A 21,931-nucleotide genomic window follows, 5' to 3' on the forward strand; every position below is an offset into this window, starting at 1 on the left:
CATATTTATTGCGACATTTTAATGAGGCCAAACCTCGTTTATAGTTTGCAAGCAAGATTTCAAACTATTTATGGACTACTTCTATTGCAACCAACTTTATCGTTGTCCTCCTTTTTTTGATCGTCCAATCATCCTTTTTTTCTCTATGGTGCACAAAAAAAAAAATATAAATAAACAACTGCAATCGCTAAACCATCACTTTTCTTTATAGTTCTGAATAACTTCCTATATACCCAACGGTCACCATCAGGTATAGATACCAAGTTAATGCATTTAACCTAAGTGCATCCACGGGGGTATCCTTTAAGTTGATTGACCCGCTTTTCTATTATAATAGTGAGCTGGCTGGTTGATACACCTCCAAACAAAAATAAAAAAAAATAAAGTCTCTAGACCTCATATTTTATAATGAGGAAAAGTAAAACCATCCACAAAAACAAGACAAAACACAAGTTTAGCTTTTGTTTTCTTTGCTATACGAATTCGGAAACACAGGGACTAATAGTTACAAATCCAAAGAGCTTTTTTGTTTCCCAGATATCCTTTATGTTTCTATCTTTCATTTTTACCCTAACTCTTCTCAGCTCTAAAAGGACTAGTTTTTGTTTTATTATTTCTATTGAAAATGAAATTTTCTGTGAAAACGACCGACAACGAGACTATGACGATGGTATGGAACAATTCACAGATGTTTTTTTGTTCTTTATGGAATATGTATGAGGGAAATAATTTGCATAATGCAATAGGATGATTCTACTGCTGCTTCTGATGGTTGTATGAGTAGTATTCAAGGGGGTTTCCTAGAGAGATATGAACTCTTTGTGTTTTTGTAGAAAAATATATATACAAAAAAAGGCGTTTTCAACGTCAGTCGTCGGTGTTTTTCTTCTTCTTGTTCTTTGTCTTCTTTTATTATTTAGTTTAGTTTCCCACTATTGTATTTTGCTTCTATTTTTTGCAGGTGTTGAAGTGCATGATATGAAATAATTTTTTTTTTTTTTTTTTTTTTGATTTTCTTGATGTTGAAAATTTTAATTTTTTTTTTTTGCTGATTAGATATTCACAAGGCGGATTGAGCAGGTGAATAATGTTGAAAGGTGTTGAGAATTTTTCGAAAAAAAAAAAAAAATTTATGAAAAATTAATAAATTTAAATGATAGAATTACTGGATATAAACGGAAGAGTTCAGGAGTGTTACGCCTTGAGATTTTACTATCGTTGTTTTTACTTGAGATAGAGAAAATTTATGCAATGAAGATGAAGATATACAATTTCATTCCCTTTATACAAAACGAAATCAAAAAATGAATAGCAAAGAAATTCAAAAATAGAAAATAACGTTTCGGTAATATGGACCACCTTGTTGTGAGGAACAGTATAAAGAGATATTTGAACGGGTTGTAGCAACCCTTGGAGTAATGAATAGAGCAATACCCTACTAACAATTTTGCTTCTATAATGCTTAACAGAAGCAACAATTGCAGCTTTATAGAACCAAAAATGTTTGTCGGATAGACTATGACACCGAAGACCTAGGTTCGTATACCAGTCTCCACCACCTAAAAATATTTTTTTTTTTTTCAGAGGTACTGGCTCTTTAGAGAAATAAAAAAATCCTTCAAGAGTATCATTGTGATACAAAAAAGTGCAACTTTGCTTATAATCATTCTGACTCGGCAGTAATAAGAATATTAACGCTATTAAAAATAAAAAAAATTATACTTTTCGTTTAATCTAATAGGTAAGTTATAGGTACCTAAGAAAAAAAAACAAGAACTTACAAAATAATACCTATAAAATTTGTTTTAAAATTACAAAAACCTTTTTTAAATAGTTTTGAACTTCAAACCAATGTTGTCATTTAATCTTGTATAGCAAAACAAAATAAGAAAAAAAATTTTACTTTCATTTAAATTTTGGTTCCAAGAAATTATCCAAAAATTTTTAACTATGAAGTTTGAAATAAATAGCTTCCATTATTATTATAGTGGAGTAAAGCTCAAAAATTGGCAATATTAAAGAACCCGGCCGAACAGCTTAGATTTTGATGATCTTTTTTTTCAAACGTCGGTAATTGAAAATACTTTAAAGTCTATAGATTAAAAATTGTCGGTGTTGCCGTTTTGATTTTTTAAATTTTATTGAAGATTTTTGTGAACAAAAAAATTTTTTTTTCAAAATTTTTTCTTAAATTTCATAAATTAATTGATGCCAAAAGATTGTCTAATAAATTCAAGGAAAAAAAATATATGGGAGTGAGGGACAACCTTTCATCGTTCAAGCGATAGATGCAATTTTCTTATTAATTGACTTCAAACACGAAAAAAAATATTTGAACACAACGGCAACACCTACAATATTCAAATGTACATTTTTAAAAAGCCAGAAGCTTAGTCATATTTGTAAAATTAAAATTAAGTTAGTTGAATTAAGGACTTTTGAAAGAATGGTAACTCAATTCAGATTCTTGAAAAAAAAAATTATTGAAAAAATCTTAACATGTGGTTTTTAAAACTTTTTCGTAATATAAAATGCATTTTTTTTTTCAATTTTTTTTGGCCACATTTATTATGATTTGAAATTATAAAAGGAAATGTCAATATGTATTACGGTTTATGAAAAAAATTAAAAAGTTTTTCATTTTCGAAGAACTTTTTTGAATAGAAGTTTTGAAAAAAAAATTTAACTTACTTTTTTTTTAAAGTTCAACTTTTAAATATAAAATTATTTTTTGTTAATTTAATAACCATTACTGTTGAAAGCTAAATAGCAAAAATTTAAAGTTCTTATTTACCAAAGTCAAAGTCAATGCAAAAATTCAGTTTTTATCAAAAAAACCCATTGAAATTGAAGTAATTTAAAATTTTTTTTTAAACTGTAATATATATTACCTTTTCCTCTTCGGAATTCAACTGATAATATTTATGGCCAAAAATTTTTTTAAAATAAATTCATATTTTATTAGAAAAAGTTTGGAAAAAAGTCTTTTAAAATTTTTTTTTTAACATTTTTTTTTAAATTCTGAGTTTTAGGACCATTTTTTCAAAAACTCTTCATTAAATTTAGTGGATTTAAATTTAAGAGATAAGAATGAGCTTCTGGCTTTTTAAAAATGTATTTTAAAATATTGTAGGTGTTGCCGTTGTTTTCAAAATATTTTTTTTGTGTTTGAAGTCAGATTGTGAGAAAATTGCATTTATCGCTTAAACGACGGAAGATTGTCCCTTACTCCTTTATACTTTTTTCCTTAAATTACCTAGAGAATGTTTTGCTATCATTTGTTTTATGAAATTTAAGCAAAAAAAATTGTTTTGTTCAAAAAAAATTTAATTTTAATTTTAAAAAACAATACGGCAACATCGGCAATTTTTAATCTATAGACTTTAAAGTATTTTTAATTACCTACGTTTGAAAAAAAAAATCGTCAAAATCAGAGCTGTTCGGCCGTGTTCCCTAATAATTTGCTTTAGTTACTCTACTATTATCTCGATATCGAGACAGACGACAGACTGACAGAAATGCGGACTGAATTGCAATAGGCACTCATTTTTACTTGCGATATAGGTACTATATATCAAGTTATGCATTCGTACAAAAAAAAAAGTTGAGATAACATTTTTCCATGACATTACGATGGTAGACAATGCCAAAAAAGTGGGTCCCGGAAGTCCGTCTGTCTGTCTGTCTGTCTGTCTGTCTGTCTGTCTGTCTGTCTGTCTGTCTGTCTGTCTGTCTGTCTGTCTGTCTGTCTGTCTGTCTGTCTGTCTGTCTGTCTGTCTGTCTGTCTGTCTGTCTGTCTGTCTGTCTGTCTGTCTGTCTGTCTGTCTGTCTGTCTGTCTGTCTGTCTGTCTGTCTGTCTGTCTGTCTGTCTGTCTGTCTGTCAGTCAGTCAGTCTGTCTGTCTGTCTGTATAAGGATCTACAGCCTAAACGGATGGACCGATTAATGTCAAACTTGGTATGTAGCGTTATTTGGCGACTCTCCAGAGGGGTTTTTGGAATTATTTTTTTTGGACCAAAAATAACGGTACTTGTCATATACCGATTTTAGTAAAATTAAAATATCTCGAAAACGGCTCCAACGATTTTGTTTAAAAAATTCAAGAGTTAGTTTTAAGCTAAGGTCTATTTTCTAATGAAAAAATTTTTTTTTGAAAATCATTATTAACGGTACCTGCCATAGAACCATTTTTTTCAAATCCGATTATCTCCGAAACTGATTATTCGATTTCAACGAAACTTTTTGTGAAGAAGCATTTATGTAATTTAAATATAATCCAAAAATAAAATTTCCAAAAAAAATAATTTTTGAATTTAAAAAAAAAAATTTGAAAATTTTTTTTTTTAAAAATCAAATTTTCGAAAACGTAACATTGAATTTTTTTGAAATTTTGTTTTTCGATATTGATTAGTGATTTCTACAAAATGGCATACCTATTTTAAAACTTTTTTTCCAAAAAATTATTTATAAAAAATTAGTTTTTTAAAAAACGGCTCTAACGATTTTGAAAATTTTTTTTCTAAAAATGCACCTTAATATATCAATCAAAACTGCATACTTGTTTTGGAGGGCAATTTAATTTCAGATTTTATTTTATTTTTTAAAAAAACGAATTTTATTTTTTTTTCCAAATTTCTATATAAAAAGTCTTAAAAATTTAAGCAACTTTAACTCTAAGAGCAAGTTCGTGCGACCCAGTCGTGCATTTTACTTTTTTTTTTTTTTGCTAGACGAATATTTTGTGTTGCTGTTCATCTATAATATAAAAAAGTTTAAAAATTTAAAATTTTTATTTTTAAAATTATATTTCAATTTTTTTTTTAAATATCAATTTTTGAACTGGGTTGATATAATATTTTGAAATTTCGTACAATTTTTTTTTTTTTAATGTCACAAAATTTGGTTGTATTCAAAATTATTAAAAAAAAGTCCTAACGACTTTCAAAAATTCCTTTTTATACAAGAAATCAAATGCCATACTATGTTTTGGGGTCAAAATAATTTAAAACGGTGAGTAAGTGCTTATAAAAACCAATTTTATATTTTTTTAAAAATTTTTAGGTAATGAAATTCCTTAAAAATCTAATTCATAATTTTTCCTAACTTTTGATTCCTAAAAAAATTTTTAACATAAGAGCTTTTTTACTATGTAGAGCGAATATGTGCAAGTCGTGCACTGTATTTGGTTTTGGCTTATGAAATTTAAGATATAAGACTCTCAAACTTGTGTTTTAACTATTTTGAAGTTTTGAGAATTCATCTACACCATTCTACCGATTTTAATATTTTTTAAAATTTTAGTTTAATAAAAATTGTTTTTTCTTTATTATCAATGTTTTAATTTTCTTTCGGATATGGGCTAATGATTCCAGGAAATAAAATAATTAAGGCTGAAGAAAAGACAATATTATAATAGTGGGCCGAGCAGCTCCGATTTTGATGATCTTTTTTTCAAACGTCAGTAATAGACCAGTGCCAATAATTTTTGAAAATAAAAAAATTATTAGCAGCATATGGGTCGTGGGAAAATTTAGGATAAATGGTATATGAAAGGGGAAAAATAAATTGCCCACAAAAAAATTGGGGGAAAGGGGGTGGGTGGGCGAAAAAGTGGGGTGGGTGTCAAAAATCATGGTTTTTTACGATTTCTGTCAAAACTAGACGTCCTATCGAAAAAAGTCAAAGACAAAAGTTGTAGGTAGTATAAATGTCTACAACTTTTACTCAAACAATTTTTTTCTATAACCTCAAAAATATTGGAAAAAATGCAAAAATACGATTTTTTGGTTTTTTATTTTTTTCTTATACAAAAATGGTTAGATTTTAACAAAACTTGGTTAAAAACTACTTTGTTATGTTTTCTATCTATTAAAAATGTTTTTGGAGCAAAAAGTGAGTTTTTGGATTTTTGACGAATTTAATTTGAAAAAATAGCCTATTTTTCAATCAAAAAAGTTACCGAAAAAATTTTTGATTTTTGAAAATTTTGGAATGCAATTATTTAGCTTAAAATCGTTTTTTAAAGATTGTGTGGAAAAACTATACTTTTGTTTTAGAAAATATTGAGAAAAATTGAAAAAGACAAAAAAAAACGATTTTTAAGATTGATTTTTCCGTAAATGACAGTAATATTGGCGAGAAATAATTTTCCATAGAAACCAAATTATACTTTTCTAATGGTCATTGACCTTTTAAATTTGAATCAAGCACTAGAATAGCTCTTACGTGCAAAGTTTTTGATATATTGAATTTTGAACGTCCAAAACACTATTTTTCTGATTTTTGGCATGGTAATATTTCAAAAACGTGATGTGATAGAGTTTTTCTAACTTTGGATTCGAGCTCAGCGCACAAAAAAACGTTAGAAAAATATACTTTGATTTCTATAAAAAAGCGTTTTGACTAGTGAATTCGAACAGGGAAGAAAAAATCGAATGCCTTGTTCGAATTCACTAGTCAAAAAGTTTTTTTTTATAGAAATCAAAGTATATTTTTCTAATGGTTTTTTGTGCGCTGAGCTCGAATCCAAATTCAGAAAAATTCTATCACATCACGTTTTTGAAATATTACCATGCAAAACATCACAAAAATAGTGTTTTGGACGTTCAAAATTCAATATCTCAAAAACTTTTCACGTTAGAGCTATTCTAATGCTAGATTCAAATTAAGAAGGTCAAAGGCCATTAGAAAAAAATAATTTAGTTTCTATGGAAAATTATTTCTCGCCAATATACTGTCATTTACGGAAAAATCGATCTTAAAAATCGTTTTTTTGTTTTTTTTCAATTTTTTTCAATATTTTCTAAAACAAAAGTATAGTTTTTCCAGATAATCTTAAACAAAAGGTTTTAATCTAAATAATTTCATTCCAAACTTTTCAAAAATCAAAAATTTTTTCGGTAACTTTTTTGATTGAAAAATAGGCTATTTTTTCAAATTAAATTCGTCAAAAATCCAAAAATTCACTTTTTGCTTAAAAAACATTTTTAATAGATAGAAAACATAACAAAGTAGTTTTTAACCAAGTTTTGTTAAAATCCAACCATTTTTGTAAAAGATAAAAATAAAAAATCAAAAAATCGTATTTTTGCATTTTTTCCAATATTTTTGAGGTTATAGAAAAAAATTGTTTAAGTAAAAGTTGTAGACATTTATACTACCTACAACTTTTGCCTTTGACTTTTTTCGATAGGACGTCTAGTTTTGACAGAAATCGTAAAAAACCATGATTTTTGACACCCACCCCACTTTTTCGCCCACCCACCCCCTTTCCCCCAATTTTTTTGTGGGCAATTTATTTTTCCCCTTTCATATACCATTTATCCTAAATTTTCCCACCACCATTATGCTGCTAATAATTTGTTCAACTTTTGCCCTCTGAAAACCGGATTGGCACTGGTCTATAATTCTTCTTCTTAAAAAAAAAAAAAATTAAAAAAGAAAACAACTTCGCAACAGCTTTAACATTTAACTCATTAAGGTAAAAGTATAGCTAATGACTGTTGTTTGATTAAGAAGGTATTAAGAAGAGTATACGTAACACTGATGACTTTACGTCCAGTCAAAATCAAAAGTAGCCATTCATGGTAGAAGAGAATTTTTGTTCCTTAAATTTCAATGATTTAACAAACAATAATTTAAAAATATGAAATTTAATACTATTCATCAAATAAGTGATTCAAAAGGTCAAAAACATCTCGAAAATAAAAAAAAAGCTCATACTTAAGACTTATTATCAAATACAAATATAAAAACTCACTTCCTAATTTCATCCAATGTCATGACGTTGCACAATAAAATTTAATACTCCTTAAAAACTCACTATTCATTCAAAAAAATATAATATATAAAGACATTACTCAAAATTGTATTTTATCCACAAAATTTGCTTCAATTTTATGTCAACATTTTTTTTTTTTTTTTTTTTTTCATTTTTATGATGACAATTTATTATTTACAAAGTACTTGCATTTATCCACCATCATCATAATTCACCGAAAAAAAAAAAACAAAAAACAAATTACAACAAAAACAGAATAAAAATATCTTGAAAGTACCAAAAATAGAAAAATCATTCTTCAAAAAATATAAATCCCCTCTGTTTAAGTCTCAAACTACAAGTAGGAGGTATTCGTCGTCATATACCTCGCTGCTATACACCGTGTGTCCTTGTCATGAAAAATATCATAATTCTTTTTTCGAAGAAGTAGAATTTCTCTCTCTCTAAATCATTTGTAACAATAATCGTCATAAAGCTCAATATTGCTTTCATTTTCTTCACTTCCTGTTGTTCTCCTGTGCATCATCAAACTGACTTGCCTTATGAATTTTCAATTTATTTCCTCTTTTCTGTTCTGATTCTATGGGAAGAAAACAACATCAGGTGCGGTGTGCGCGATGAGGTCCTTTCGAAAATTTCAATCACGCAGAGGCAAATAAAAATATAAAATATATAAAAATCTTTTGAAGGTGAAACAGTGAACAGTGGTATCTTGATTTATTTGAACAGGATTGAAAATTTGAAAATTTACATTCGATGTTTTTAGGGATTTATGTTTTTCACGTGATTTTATCATTACGTTACGTTACGTAACGTTACATTACGTTACGTTAAGTAACGTAACGTAACCTGATTTTGATAAAATCAAACAATTATGGAGTATTTATATTTAATTTATTTTTACCCCTTGAAAATAATAAAAAATAAGTTCATTTAATCTGGCCTCCACTGTTTTCAGAAATTCCAAAAATCCTACCAAACAAAACACAATTAACAATAAAAACGGCATCCAAAAGGAAGTGTTTTATTGGATTTAAGGATGAATTTTATTACAGGTCATAATTTGTGTTCCTTGAATATAAACAACAAGCTCAAATTGGTCTAGATTTTTCGTCCTTTCAACGTGTCGATGCTAAAGAATACGACAAACTACGCTACGTAACGACGCCGATGACGTTCGACAGTAACTTTTATATACACAACAACGTTAAATGAGAAACATCCCAAAATCTAATAAATCAACCGAAAATTTTAGTATGTTCAATTGTAACTTGTATCCTTGTCAACAGGAGGTGCCCAATGGCACAGAGTTCTTTTATAACAAATCTGTGTTGTAACAACTATGTAGTCTGTATGTTGTGAATTCCAATTAAACAACAATGTCAGGGACAAAATGGAAAAAGAACCAAACCATATAGCACTGGAATCAATAAATTACCTGATGTAACAAGATTCGTTGGCATATTTTCGTTGTCGCGCTACGTATGGCTCTGTTTAATTATGTAGACAAAATTTAGTGAAAAGTATGAAAGGTATAAAGTTTTGGAGAGCGCTGTTTACGTGTGCGCCTTTCATTGTTGCACTTGAGTAACCTAAATTTATGGATGTTTTGTGGGGTTTTGAGGAAACCTATATAGTACCTACATATTGGTCCATAAATAAGGGTTTTTTTTTAGTGGGAAAGATAAAGACAAACTTTATAGCTCTTGCACATTTACCGGTGATGAATTTTACTCACGATCGTGTGGTGGTGCATTTTTAGGTTGTTGCACAGATAAAAAAAAAGTTTTAGTTCGGTTATAAATTGAGAAAATACTGAAGAGTCTTAACATTTTAAGGAGAGTTTAATTTGTTTAAGGAACATGAATATAGCTTATGGTGAAGTGTTTATGGAAGAATCATTAATTTTCTAGAAGTTTTGGGATTTATTAAAAGTACTCTCCAACGAACAAAAAGGTTTGTGCGATTCACGAGTCTTCGAAAACCGAACCTTCAACGCCTATATTCCTTAAGATCGTGCTAAGTGCTCAGAGTTCAAGATGCATGACAACCTCAAGCAACAAGCCTCTCCAGCCAGCTTGGTAGGCCTCTAGCTAGCTGTTTCCAGTTCGCCAACTGAGCGCGCCTTCGTCTTCCACGTTGCACATCGATGTTGGATACGAAAACTCGACGGACTGGTGCGTCACTCTTCATACGCTCCAAATGACCCAGCCATCTTCTCGTGATGGTTGTATCTCTTCCTCCACTCTTTGCCGATGCACTTGACCGAACATTACCCAATAACTCACTGTTGAGTAGCTGCGTAAATTTAAACATGTTTAACATTGTTATAGCTTTTTGTCCCTGTCTGATACTAAAAATTTAAGTTGACTAATTTTGTCAGCAGCTAACTTCGAATTGGCGCTGGCAACCATCTTGTAACTGTAACATTTTGCTCTTCTCTAAACAGGTCTCTTTTCAAGAAGAAAGAGTTGTTTTATAAAGCTTTCTAACTATCGTCGAACTGAATTTACGTTCAATATCCTGGGAACGCTGATCAGTTACATAGAGACACAATTGCAACTGTCAACTGTCAACATCACTTCAACAATAACAACTGACCAAACTTTAGTGGCAATAGCTAAATGTTTTTTGTAATAATAATGTGAAATGTCAACGAAACATATCTGTCAAATTTAACATATTGGTTAACAAACAGAATTTATTTAAAAGTAGGTAATAAAAATCCAAACAGATGTAATGTCTACAATGTCTACCTGTCAAATGGAAATTGACATTGCAAAAAAAAGCATTTACAAGTTTCAAAATGGCCGCTTAAACGCGTCAAAAGGAGTATAACTTCAAAAAGCAATAAAACTTCACAAAAGCCATCATGACTTTGGTAAAGATAATCCCAGTCATTGTATCTAATTTTATTTCGAAGAGAAATCAAATAAATAAATACATTTAACAAATTTCCCTAAATTTCTATGATTTTTGTTCCACATACAGTATATCTGAGTGCCTACTCCAGAGAACCCTCTTTGTGGGACGCGCCTTATGTGTCACATTAACTGCGAAATGTCATTGACACGTTAATTTCTTAGTTGACTGTTGAATAACATTAGACGGTGTTCACATTCGCCCAGATTCATTTTGACAGCTATGCGAGTCTGAAGATTTTAAATGAGTTTAAAATTCCCTGCCTCTTTTGGCTATCTTTTTCTCACCATCAAGTGGAAGTGAGAAAGCAATACAGAAATGTCAAAATGAACTGACACGGTTAGGCCAAAGTGAACACAGTCTTATGCACATTCTACAAAGAAAAAATCTTTAAGAAATTCAATGTCATTTTGAAAGGGAACAAAATAATTTCGTCGGACAAGTTATTCACTTGAATCCTATTTCTTTTTTTTTTTCAAATGCAAAATAATAAAGCTGTTTTGTCAAACAAACTTCAAAAAATAAGAAAAATAAAGAAGTGAGAACTGTTTCCAAAAAAAAAATTAAAGCTCAGCTAAGAATTTTTGTCTACTTAAAAAATCTATGATCCTTCAGAGATTTCTCTTTGTGGGACGCGCCTATTCTTACCAATAATACAGCTAATGTCAATGACAAAGCTTCTCAAATCTCAAATAGATTCTCAAACTGTTAGGGTGGCTGCTTTGGATAATTTAAAAACAAAATTTGTTTGCTTTTGAAATTTTGTTTTATTCAATTAACTTAAGTAAATAAAATTAATTACTTCAGGCAAATATAATTATTAATGGAGTTTAAAGGTAAATGATCCACAATGGTTAAAATACAATGTACACAGATTATTTTATTGTTTTAATTTTACATTTTTATTCTTAAACAAATAGAAAATGTATGATGATTTTTTTCTTGTATGTTTAAGATTTATAATTATATTACGTTCTTAATGGCTAATCTTTGTCTTTATTACCTTCTGTATATTTTTTTGAATATAAATGGGAGATTTTTAAATAAGAATTTCATTCCGACCAAAAGTATTAACAGAAACGTACAGAATTCCCTGAAAAATATCATAAAAAATGAAATGTAAGAATTTTTATTTTTTTTAACATATATAAGAATTAAATTGAAATTTAATTTTTATTTTTTCAGTATTTTTAATAATTGTATGTCTTTATTCAATTTGTATTGAATTGTTGCAAGCTGAATTAATCTTGCAAGCAACTACAAATTGCATTATTCCGCAAACTTGTAACAAATTATTATGTTATAAGTGGTTAGGTCCTGGTGTGACACTTAATATGTGCTGCACCACTGTGTGTCCATGTATTGACAATACGGAATGTCCAGTTGATAGCAATATGGCTGTGAATATACCAAATTCTTGTGATTGCACTAAGTTCTATCAATGTAACAATGGGGAAAAAGTTGAAATGAATTGTCCAAATGGCCTGTATTTTAATTCAAATCGTGGAGTATGTGATGATCCAAAAAAATCTGGCTGTGTACAGCCAAATTTTAATTAGTATACCTTATTTTTTGTAATGTAGCTAGACTTTACTAAAAAAAAAGTTGGTATTTTTAATTTTAATTTTCAGTTAAGTTAAGCTTTGAAGAATAAAACTTAGATTTTAAACAGTATAAGTATTCTTCACTTTAGTATTTTTATCGAATTGAAGCTTTTGTTGTATTTATGTAAGAAAACGAAAAACTATAGTTGTATTTGAAAAATTAAACAATAAATATAAATTCTTTACTAAATCACCCATAGAAAATGTTGACTTCATTTTCATGTGTCTTCTGTCTGATAACTGCAAAATGGCGCTTTGGACTTGCCATTTTTTTTTTACATTTATTGCTTTGAAAGCAAAAGTTTAAACATAGGCTTTTTGTAACGTTTCGGAAATCATTTGTAAGTACACAAAACCAAAATAAATTGAAGTGAGATCGAAGCAAAAAGTCAACATGTTTCAAATTTTGCTTGCATTTGACATTTGATGTATAGTTGCATCTTCGTGCTCAGCGTTAACAGATCTCACTTTGTTGGACGCACCTAATGTGTGACGCATGGTGTAGAATGTCTAATTGATATGTCAAATATTGACCGTGTTCACATAATATTGTTCACTAAAAGAGAGATTTTAAATAAGTTAAAATTTCGTGCAGGTATATTTTCGCAATGCCTTTTAAAATATGAAGTATAAGTGAAAAGCAACAGATACGTCAAAATTAGTCAAAAGACAGTGCAGAACTGTCAAACGAGTTTTAAATAACCTGCCTCATTTCGTTATCTCTTTTTCACCATGAAATGCGAATGAAAAAGCTATACAGAAACGTTAAAATGAGCCGGATGACTGAATCCAATAGGGATGTGAGCGAACCTGTCAAAGCCAAATCTGACAACCCCTACTTTGAAGAACATGACAGATACAAATTTTAATTTTCGTATAAATTTATTAGCTAAGTAGTTGCTGGCTGTTTTAAGACTCTTGTTAAATTGATTTTTTTATTAAAAAAAAAAATAACTTAACAATTTTCATAAGTGCTATTTAATAGAAAAACAAATGTCAGTGTCTTCAAAGTGAACATTTTGACGTTTTAGCACTTCTTGATTAAAAGATTGTTCTCTTCACTTAAAATTTAAACTGATTTTTTTCTTCGATTGTTCCTCATATTGTGATGTAACTTTTCGTTAATAGTAGTAGTTATGAGTAACTTTTAATAGAAGTAGGCAGCACTTGTTACGTCACATATTTTATTTCTGTTTGATATCTGGTAAAAACAAACAGATCCATAGTAAAATTCACGACTTTGTTTATAAATTTATTTTCCCAACATACATATTACAGATTAAACATACAAATTTCCTTAAAAATACAAACATAAAAAAGACATTCTTATTTATAAATTATGTTAAAAATTAAATTTTGTTTGATAAAAGTTAGAAACTTTATATTATTATTGATCAGGTACAGATACACAACTAGAATCTTGTGGTAGAGTACAACCTTGTTCTTGTGGATTAAATAGCGTATTTTCTGGGCACTGCTGAAGAACTTTCATTCCATTGTCACATTCATAAAAAAGGTCGCAACGGTTTTCATGAGGAATCGATACTGATTCATCGGTAGTTCCAGCAGCGGGGCATTCCACAATTTGACACATATTATCGTTTTTCTGACATTTGAACAGAGTTTCCAATCTACCAACCAGTACACTAAATGTTATTGCATTTTCGGAAATATACATTAATGAGCACGAATTTTCACTAAACGGACACTTATTTTGTGGTGGACAAAATGGTAATATAGCTTCTAATTGTGTAATAATTGTTAAAATACTGACAATTGCAAAAATAACTGAAAAATTTTTTCAAAAATTAATTTAAAAAAAAAGAAAAAATTAAATTCGTACCTTTCATTTCGATTATTTTCACCAAGAAATTTTGTACGTTTCTGAAAAAATGTTTAGCTTGTTATGAGGATATATCGTACCTACCTTCTATTTATATACCTATGGCAAAAAAATATGAAGTTCAAATTTCATTCAATTTCATAAATCAAAATTTTTGGGCATTTGTCACAAAGATTAATTCGTAAGAACGTAAATACAAGATTATACAAATCATAAAATTATCTTCATATAATTAAATCTTTTAAATTAAAACAACAGAACAATGTTCATGAACTCGCTCAGACCGTTTCTATTTATAATTATCTCTGAATTTATTTAAACAAAAATGTTAATTTTTTTTTAAAGCCCGTTTAATGTTTACGTAGACTGTTTCTTGACCTGTTTCGAAATATATGATTTCATAAATTATGTACGTTTTCATAACTTACAAAACTAAAATTAAAATAACTAAGAATTGAAATTAGGTTAAAACAAATTAACATTTTGTGAACACAGCCGTAGAATAAACATTGTAGACAGCTCTTTAACCATTCGTCTTATGTGTCATTCAATGAATTTAACTCGTTTTTGGTTCGTTTGACAGAGCTTGTTGTCAAAACAAGAGTTCAAACGTAGGAAACTTATGTAGTATACTCACTTTACGTTTCGAAAATCACATGATGTCACATCTCCACTGACACTAAATCTAGATTTTGCGTAGGAGATTCAAATGGTGTTTCCACTGGCATGAGATGATTTATGAGAATATTTATTTTGACAGTTCTACAAAAATCGGATTGGAATTTCAATACTCAAGCTATGTAAAGAAGAGAAAATTACAAAATAATTAAAATTTTCCATTTTGAGATTTTTTTCATCAGCTGTCAAAAAATAAAATGAGTGCGTTCAGCACACAAAAATCGGTATATTTGGGTATGTTTGATTTTCTCATTTTCGATTTTCAATTAGATTTAGAGGATTTTTATTCTAGATCTTGTTTAGATGAGATTTATATTCGTATCTATTATAAATCACGTGATTTAGAGGAAGATTTTGGTAAATCGCCCTAAATCTAGAATTAGGAATATAAAGTATAAAGTAAAAAAAAAAAAACAAGATTTTATAGGTAATTTTTTTTTTTTTTTAATGAAAAGTCTGTAAAATTTTAATTAAATTTCCTTTTTCTTTGATGTAGTATACAAACCTTAAAAATATGTCATTTTTTGCAAAAAAAAAAGGTAACGCCATATTTCCGTTCTCCGCATTTTTGAAAAAAAAAAAACTAAAAACGCAATTTTGTTAGAATCAATAAGACTATTACGCAAAACAAATTTAATCAAAATTGTTTGAGCCGTTTTCGAGAAAATTGAAACACCTCGAAAACGTTATATGGGAGATATGCGTTAAAAAAGAGATATTTAAAAAATAAAAATAAACATCCATCCATCCGTTTAGGCACTAGCTCGATATACAGATGGACGCACAAACGCACCAGACTGTCGCGACGGACGGCATGACAAAAACCACTTTTTGATCTTCTCCATCATGTAAACACTTGTCGAACTTTCACCCACTATTTAGGAGTTTTTATTTTTTAGTTCAGAAGAAAGCTCTGAACATTGTCTGAACTGAACGTGTTCTGAGCGCTCTGAATCAATATTGAAACAGATTTGAAAACAAACTTCCACCAAATGACATTTTTTCAATTCATAGTTGTCAAACCCAACAAAGGAAAAAAAATATGTTCTTATAATTAAAAATAACAAATTTTGAAATAATTTGTTTTTAAAACATTACAACTGCACCGAAACGACAGCTTCAGCAACCATTTTAATTTTGATTGTATATATTTTTTTTTCATTGACGTAAGGCGTTCAGCTTTTACTAAAAATGTTCGGTCTTTTTTTCCGAGCTCGTAACTCGTGCTCTGAACAAGCTCTGAACGATTTCTGAACAAAAAAGATACACACATTTTGAAACTCTGAACGCTCTGAGCAAAAAAGAAATACGATTTTTTTTTTTGACAGTTCAGACTCTGTTCAGAACTAAAAAAGAAAAACCCCTTTTGGTTTGCAATGACATTTCACCTACATAAATTAGATGCGTTCCACGATAAGAGATCTCTGTGTGCTCATATTTTATTTTAAGAAACATTTGACAATTCTAATTTTTAAATTACAAATAATGTTTTTCATGATAAAAGCTATAAATCTACATAAACTTTTTATTATAGTAATCTTATAGGAGTATAAAACATAAATTTAATTTTTGGGTAAACAACCAGCTTCCTGGGGATAATCGCAAACTCCTAATTTTGCATTAAAATGCAACCCAGCTGGGCACATCTTTTCAATTAGTATTCCATTGGAACATTCATTAAAACGAGTGCAATCGGCAGGATTAGGCAATAATACTGCTTGTTCGGGAGGATCAACAGCAGGGCATTCCTTAATTTGACATTCCATCCCATCGTCGTCTCTATTACATTCGATCGCTGTCTCCACATTACCCCACAGTATGCTCCTTATAAATAAATCATCAAAATCATACAATGGTGTGCAAGCATCTTTCCTATACAAACATTCTTTTTGTGGTGGACAAAATGGTAATATAGCTTCCAATTGTGTAATAATTGTTAAAATACTAACAATTGCAAAAATAACTGAAAAATTTTTACAAAAATTAATTTTAATACAAAAAAAAAGATATAACCAAAATCTTACCTTTCATTTCGATAATTTTCACCAAGAAATTTTGTACGTTTCTGAAAAAATGTCAAATTTGTTATGAGGATATTTCAGCCTACCTTCTTTTTATATACCTATGGCAAAATAATTTAAAGTTCAAAATTTGTTTCAATTTCATAAATCAAAAAGAAATTTTTAAGATTTCTTTGAGATTAAGAAAGTAAATACAAGATTATAGACAACCATAAAAATATCATCATTTAATTAATTCTTTTAAATTAAAACAACAGAATAATCTTCATGAACTCGTTGAGACCCTTTTTATTTTTTTGTTTACAAGAATCAATTTGAACAAAAACATTTATTTTCCTTAAGGCAAGTGAGTGGATATCAATATTAACGTAGACTTTTCTAGACTTTAGATTAAAAAATATTTGAACTTTTATTAAATTTCATCACATATGTATCTAAAAAAATCATTTTGGGAACGCATTTTTCTTTTATAAATTTGTCATTTCGTGAACGCAACAATAAAATATCAAATTTGTATTTTCATTTGACATGGATAGAAAACTCTTTTAAACATATTTTATATTGTGTTAAAATTAGTGACGACGTGACGCTTTATTTATTTTTATTTAACGTCATTTCGTGAACGTCATTCGTACCTACAAATGTTATGATTATATATGTAAACTAGCTGACCCGGTGGACTTCGTTACGCCTCTTCTGCTATTTACTTCCAATTTTGGAGTGTGTCAATCTTTTCTATAAAATATCGGGTCACAACATCAAATACCTATAGGTCTTTATAAATAAAATAATGTGTTTTTTTTAGTTCTATTGATCGCATTATCAATATTGATATTTGTAGGCTTAAAGTTTCTGTATTTAGAATATGAAATATTACGAATTTAGGCTATTCATTTGAGTTGGAAAACTAACTTTTTTGAACCCCTTGAAAACAATATAAAGCCAGGACTTGAAAAAATAGTTTAAAAAAAAAATTTGGAGTGGACCACGTTACCATTTATGGTATGAAAATAGATGTTGGCCGTATCTTAGACTTATCCGATGTACCCACAAAATTTCATAAAAATTGTTCCAAAAATACATAAAAAAAAATTTTGGTTGAACCACCCTAACTATTTAGTGGTATAAAAATAGATGTTGGCCGATTTTTAGACTTACCCGAAATACCTACAAAATTTCATAAAAATCATTCCAAAAAAATATAGAAATTTTTTTGGTTGGACCACCCTAACCATTTTATCAGATGAAAATTCATGTTGGTCGAATGGCCGATTCTTAGACTTCCTGACATACACACACAATTTCGAAAAGACTGTTTCAAGAAGATATACAAAATGTGGCTGGACCACTCTAACAATTTAGAGGTAGGTATGAGAAAAATATGTTGGCCGATTCTCAGACCTACCTGATATGTGTACAAAATTTCATAACAAATCAGTTCAACCGTTTCGGAGGAGTTTGGTAACAAACACTGCGACATGAGAGTTTTGCAAAAAATTGGAATCGTTTAGTAAGCTTTGACTGAATAACGGAAGAAACAAGTTTTTAAAAAACACGTTTTTGGACCGTTTTTAACCGATTTTCATCGTTTTTTATTTTTATCTTTTTTTCTTTAATAGATAGAGGAATAAAGTATATAGAGTAATGATAGACCATGACTACGACTATATTATGTGTGCGAAGTTTCAATCATTTGCGTAAACACAATTTTGAGATAACGGTGAAATAAAATTTTAGAATTCAACGGGTTATAACTTTAGACCAAGAGCAGATACAAATTTTATTAAACTTTTATGAGCATCCTGATACAATTACCTATTCATTTGGTATATCACACATAACGGTACACTAACTACAAGCTACACAATGTTAAATCAAGAAAAACTTGCGAAAAACCTCAAAACACCTATGGAGATCTTTTGCCCCCCGAACAGCCACCAGTGTGGGAAGTACCGTAATCTGAGTCTGGAAATTTGACATGGTTGACTTTAAAAAAATTCTAACTTCTCTTGTAGGCATCTTTGTAATGAGATTGATACGTCATATGAAAGGTGAAATAATAAGCGTGAGAACATAAAAATAAATGTTTTTTTTTGCTTTTTTAATGAAATTTGATTGAGTTCAAAAAATTCTATCTCTTTTTGTAGATGTCTCATAGACCTGATCGATATATATACCTATATTTTGAGCTAAGACAATAAGCTTTCAAATGGTATAAAATTTTGTATAGGTTGTTAGGAAAAAAAATGGAATTAATGATGTGAGAAGATAAAAATTCATGTTTTTTTTTATTTTTTTTTTTATGAAAATGATTGTTTTCAATAAATTATTTTTATACTTTTTGCACATTGTAAAAATTTAAAAATGGTTTTATTCTTAAGAAATAAAAATAATTTTATTTTTAAAATAAAAAAATTAATATAATGAGAAAATAAAAACGGTATTTTTGTTTTAGCTTTTTCTTGTAAATTATTGATTGTTTGAAATAAGTAAACGCTTCAATTGACTCATTTTCAACAAAAGCACACAACTTGTTTTCTGATGACGTTATCACGTAAAATCAGACAACTTCTTTTTGTTAAAAAATAACCCTTTTTAAAGAAATTAAAAACTTAAAAATAAAAAACATTGTCTATTTTTTCGTTTTTTTTTTTACTTTGTTTGGTTTGTAACTTTATTAATATTCAGAATATCGAAAAAGTGTTCTTAACATAAAAGAAAAGATGCGAAATTTAATTGTCTACGTTTTTTGTATACATAACTTTTATATGGTATAAATAGAAATCGAGATATTTAACAAAAACTAAAATCCAAGATGGCGGCCGAAAGGTGACATTTTCACGAGTGCGAAAAATCAGGGTAATGATATTCACCCAATTGCTCTATCGAATGCACTAGACTAGAGCTGGTAACATGAGGAACCAACTCAGCTAGCTTAAAGGGGGCACAATACATCTTAAAAGGTTGTAGTGTATCTTACACCCCAAATGTCAATCAATTAATCGAGAGTTCGTTGAAATAAAACTAAATTACGTCGTTATTATTTTTCTTGACTCGTAGTTCTTCCTCCAAAAAGTCCCAACTCGGGCGCCATTTTGTGATGGTTTTAATTGAACCTAAAGTTATTTCGGTTAGATTTATTTTAAATTGCTAAATAAATAATTATTTGGAGGGTTTGATTTTTAAAAAACGAACCCTGCCCAGCATATACATAACCTGGTTCGCACTAATGCGATGTTTTTCTCTTCTGAATATCAAAGTACATTTTCAGAAAAAAAAACAATAATACAAATCTCAAAATTTAAAAATATTATTTAAAAAAAAACTTTAATTTTATTTAAATTATAAATATAAATTTTCTTATTACTAAAAAAAAAATGTATGTAAACACAAAGTGTTACTTTCTCTAATTTATTATGTTTCAATATAATATTATTAATTATCATCATCAACATCTTTACATACAATCACATTCAGGACCCATATTCTCAATACACTCTTGTTCCACTGGATCAAAACGCGTTTTACCGGGGCATACGAGTGTTGTTCTTATTCCATCATCATTACATGAATAGTAAAGACTGCAATTGCAAGGATTTGCATAAAAAGTTGGAGCAGCTGTACCGAAGTCTTGACAACCTTGAATTTCATGACAATTGAAATCTAAATTATTATTATTGTTATTCACACAACAGCAAACATTAATAATATCTTCTGGCGAAGATATAGCTCAGGGCAATTAGTCAAAATATGGGCATGAAATCGCATTTTTCGCGGGACAAAATTTTTTTCATGGAATGTGTTCGGGTGGTTGTCCTTATCATAAAAGTCAATTTGTTGGGAAAATTGGAGGTTGGGAACAGCCGCCATCTTGGAAAAGAGATTGGTAGCGTTTTTATTGAATAGCTCCATTGTTATTCATTTTAACAGAAAATGACAAAGGTAGGACTTATTAACAATAAAATTATCTAAACAATGATATACAAAACAATTCCGTGAGTTGATTAAATAAAATTTTATAGTTGGTCAAAGTGCGGGTTTGTATCGCAAGGTTGGGACAAAATGACATTTTTTCATATATCTGACGAACTTTTGATTTGTTTGGATAATTCTTCAAGAATGAATTATAGTACTTATAATTACCTATAAAATGAGCCCACAATCGTTATTGTCACCATCGTATTGTAGAAGTAATCTAACTCCGAAACTCTCCATGTACTAGTCAAAAGTGAGAAAAAAGCTAGTTTTTTGCTAGTAGGCCGAGAAAATTTTGGGAGTAGAGGTATAACCAAAATATAAGTACGCAGTTTTGCTGCCATACTCGTGTTAATGTCGATTTCAAAGGTCTGACAACTCTAATTTTGGGCTTTATACGGGTTTTGGGGGGTTAAATAACGTAAGTTTTCCAGTTAACGTGAATGGGCTAAATTTATACTATTTGAAATTATAAATATACAAGCTGATTCCCTATTATTTTTCCTAAATCTAGACACCCCAATCTTGAGGATGTGACCAATAGAACTCAAGATATAAGCCGTTTATACGATTATGTTTTAGAGGCTTTTTTGTTTCGATTTTTGTTTGTTTATTTGAATTGAAAAGCCTGATATGGTTAGTTAAAAAAGCTTATATCGTGAGTTCTATTAACCCCATAGCCGAGATTAAGGTGTCCAGATTTAGGAAAAATAATAGAGCATCAGCTTGTATATTTATAATTTCAAATAGTATAAATTTAGCCCATTCACGTTAGCTGGAAAACTTAGGTTATTTAACCCCCCAAAAACCGTATAAAGCCCAAAATTAGAGTTGTCAGACCTTTGAAATCGACATTAACACGAGTATGGCAGCAAAACTGCGTACTTATATTTTGGTTATACCTCTACTCCCAAAATTTTCTCGGCCTACTAGCAAAAAACTAGCTTTTTTCTCACTTTTGACTAGTACATGGAGAGTTTCGGAGTTAGATTACTTGAACAATACGATGGTTACAATAACGATTGTGGGCTCATTTTATAGGTAATTATAAGTACTACAATTCATTCTTGAAGAATTATCCAAACAAATCAAAAGTTCGTCAGATATAT

The 21,931-nt window shown here is 29.2% G+C and overlaps 3 protein-coding genes across 8 annotated transcripts in view; 1 reads left to right on the top strand and 2 right to left on the bottom strand.

Annotated features, from left to right (window-relative positions):
- The window catches only part of LOC129919566 (protein snakeskin), a 181,599-nt gene extending 170,073 nt beyond the window's left edge, over positions 1-11,526 (bottom strand). The window contains exon 1 of the mRNA XM_056000498.1: positions 11,516-11,526. The gene's annotated coding sequence lies outside the window, so the exon portion shown is untranslated. The remainder of the gene's footprint in view (positions 1-11,515) is intronic.
- The window catches only part of LOC129919565 (pleckstrin homology domain-containing family G member 5), a 245,117-nt gene that overhangs the window by 189,922 nt on the left and 33,264 nt on the right, over positions 1-21,931 (top strand). The window lies entirely within an intron of this gene.
- Positions 16,355-16,962, bottom strand: LOC129919568 (uncharacterized). Its single transcript, XM_056000500.1, has 2 exons — positions 16,851-16,962; positions 16,355-16,789 (listed from the first exon to the last, which is right to left on the bottom strand). Exons 1-2 carry the CDS (start codon positions 16,855-16,857, stop codon positions 16,389-16,391), a joined length of 408 nt encoding a protein of 135 aa, XP_055856475.1. The 5' UTR covers positions 16,858-16,962; the 3' UTR covers positions 16,355-16,388.

Source organism: Episyrphus balteatus, chromosome 4, assembly GCF_945859705.1.
Source record: "Episyrphus balteatus chromosome 4, idEpiBalt1.1, whole genome shotgun sequence".
Lineage (NCBI taxonomy): Eukaryota > Metazoa > Arthropoda > Insecta > Diptera > Syrphidae > Episyrphus > Episyrphus balteatus.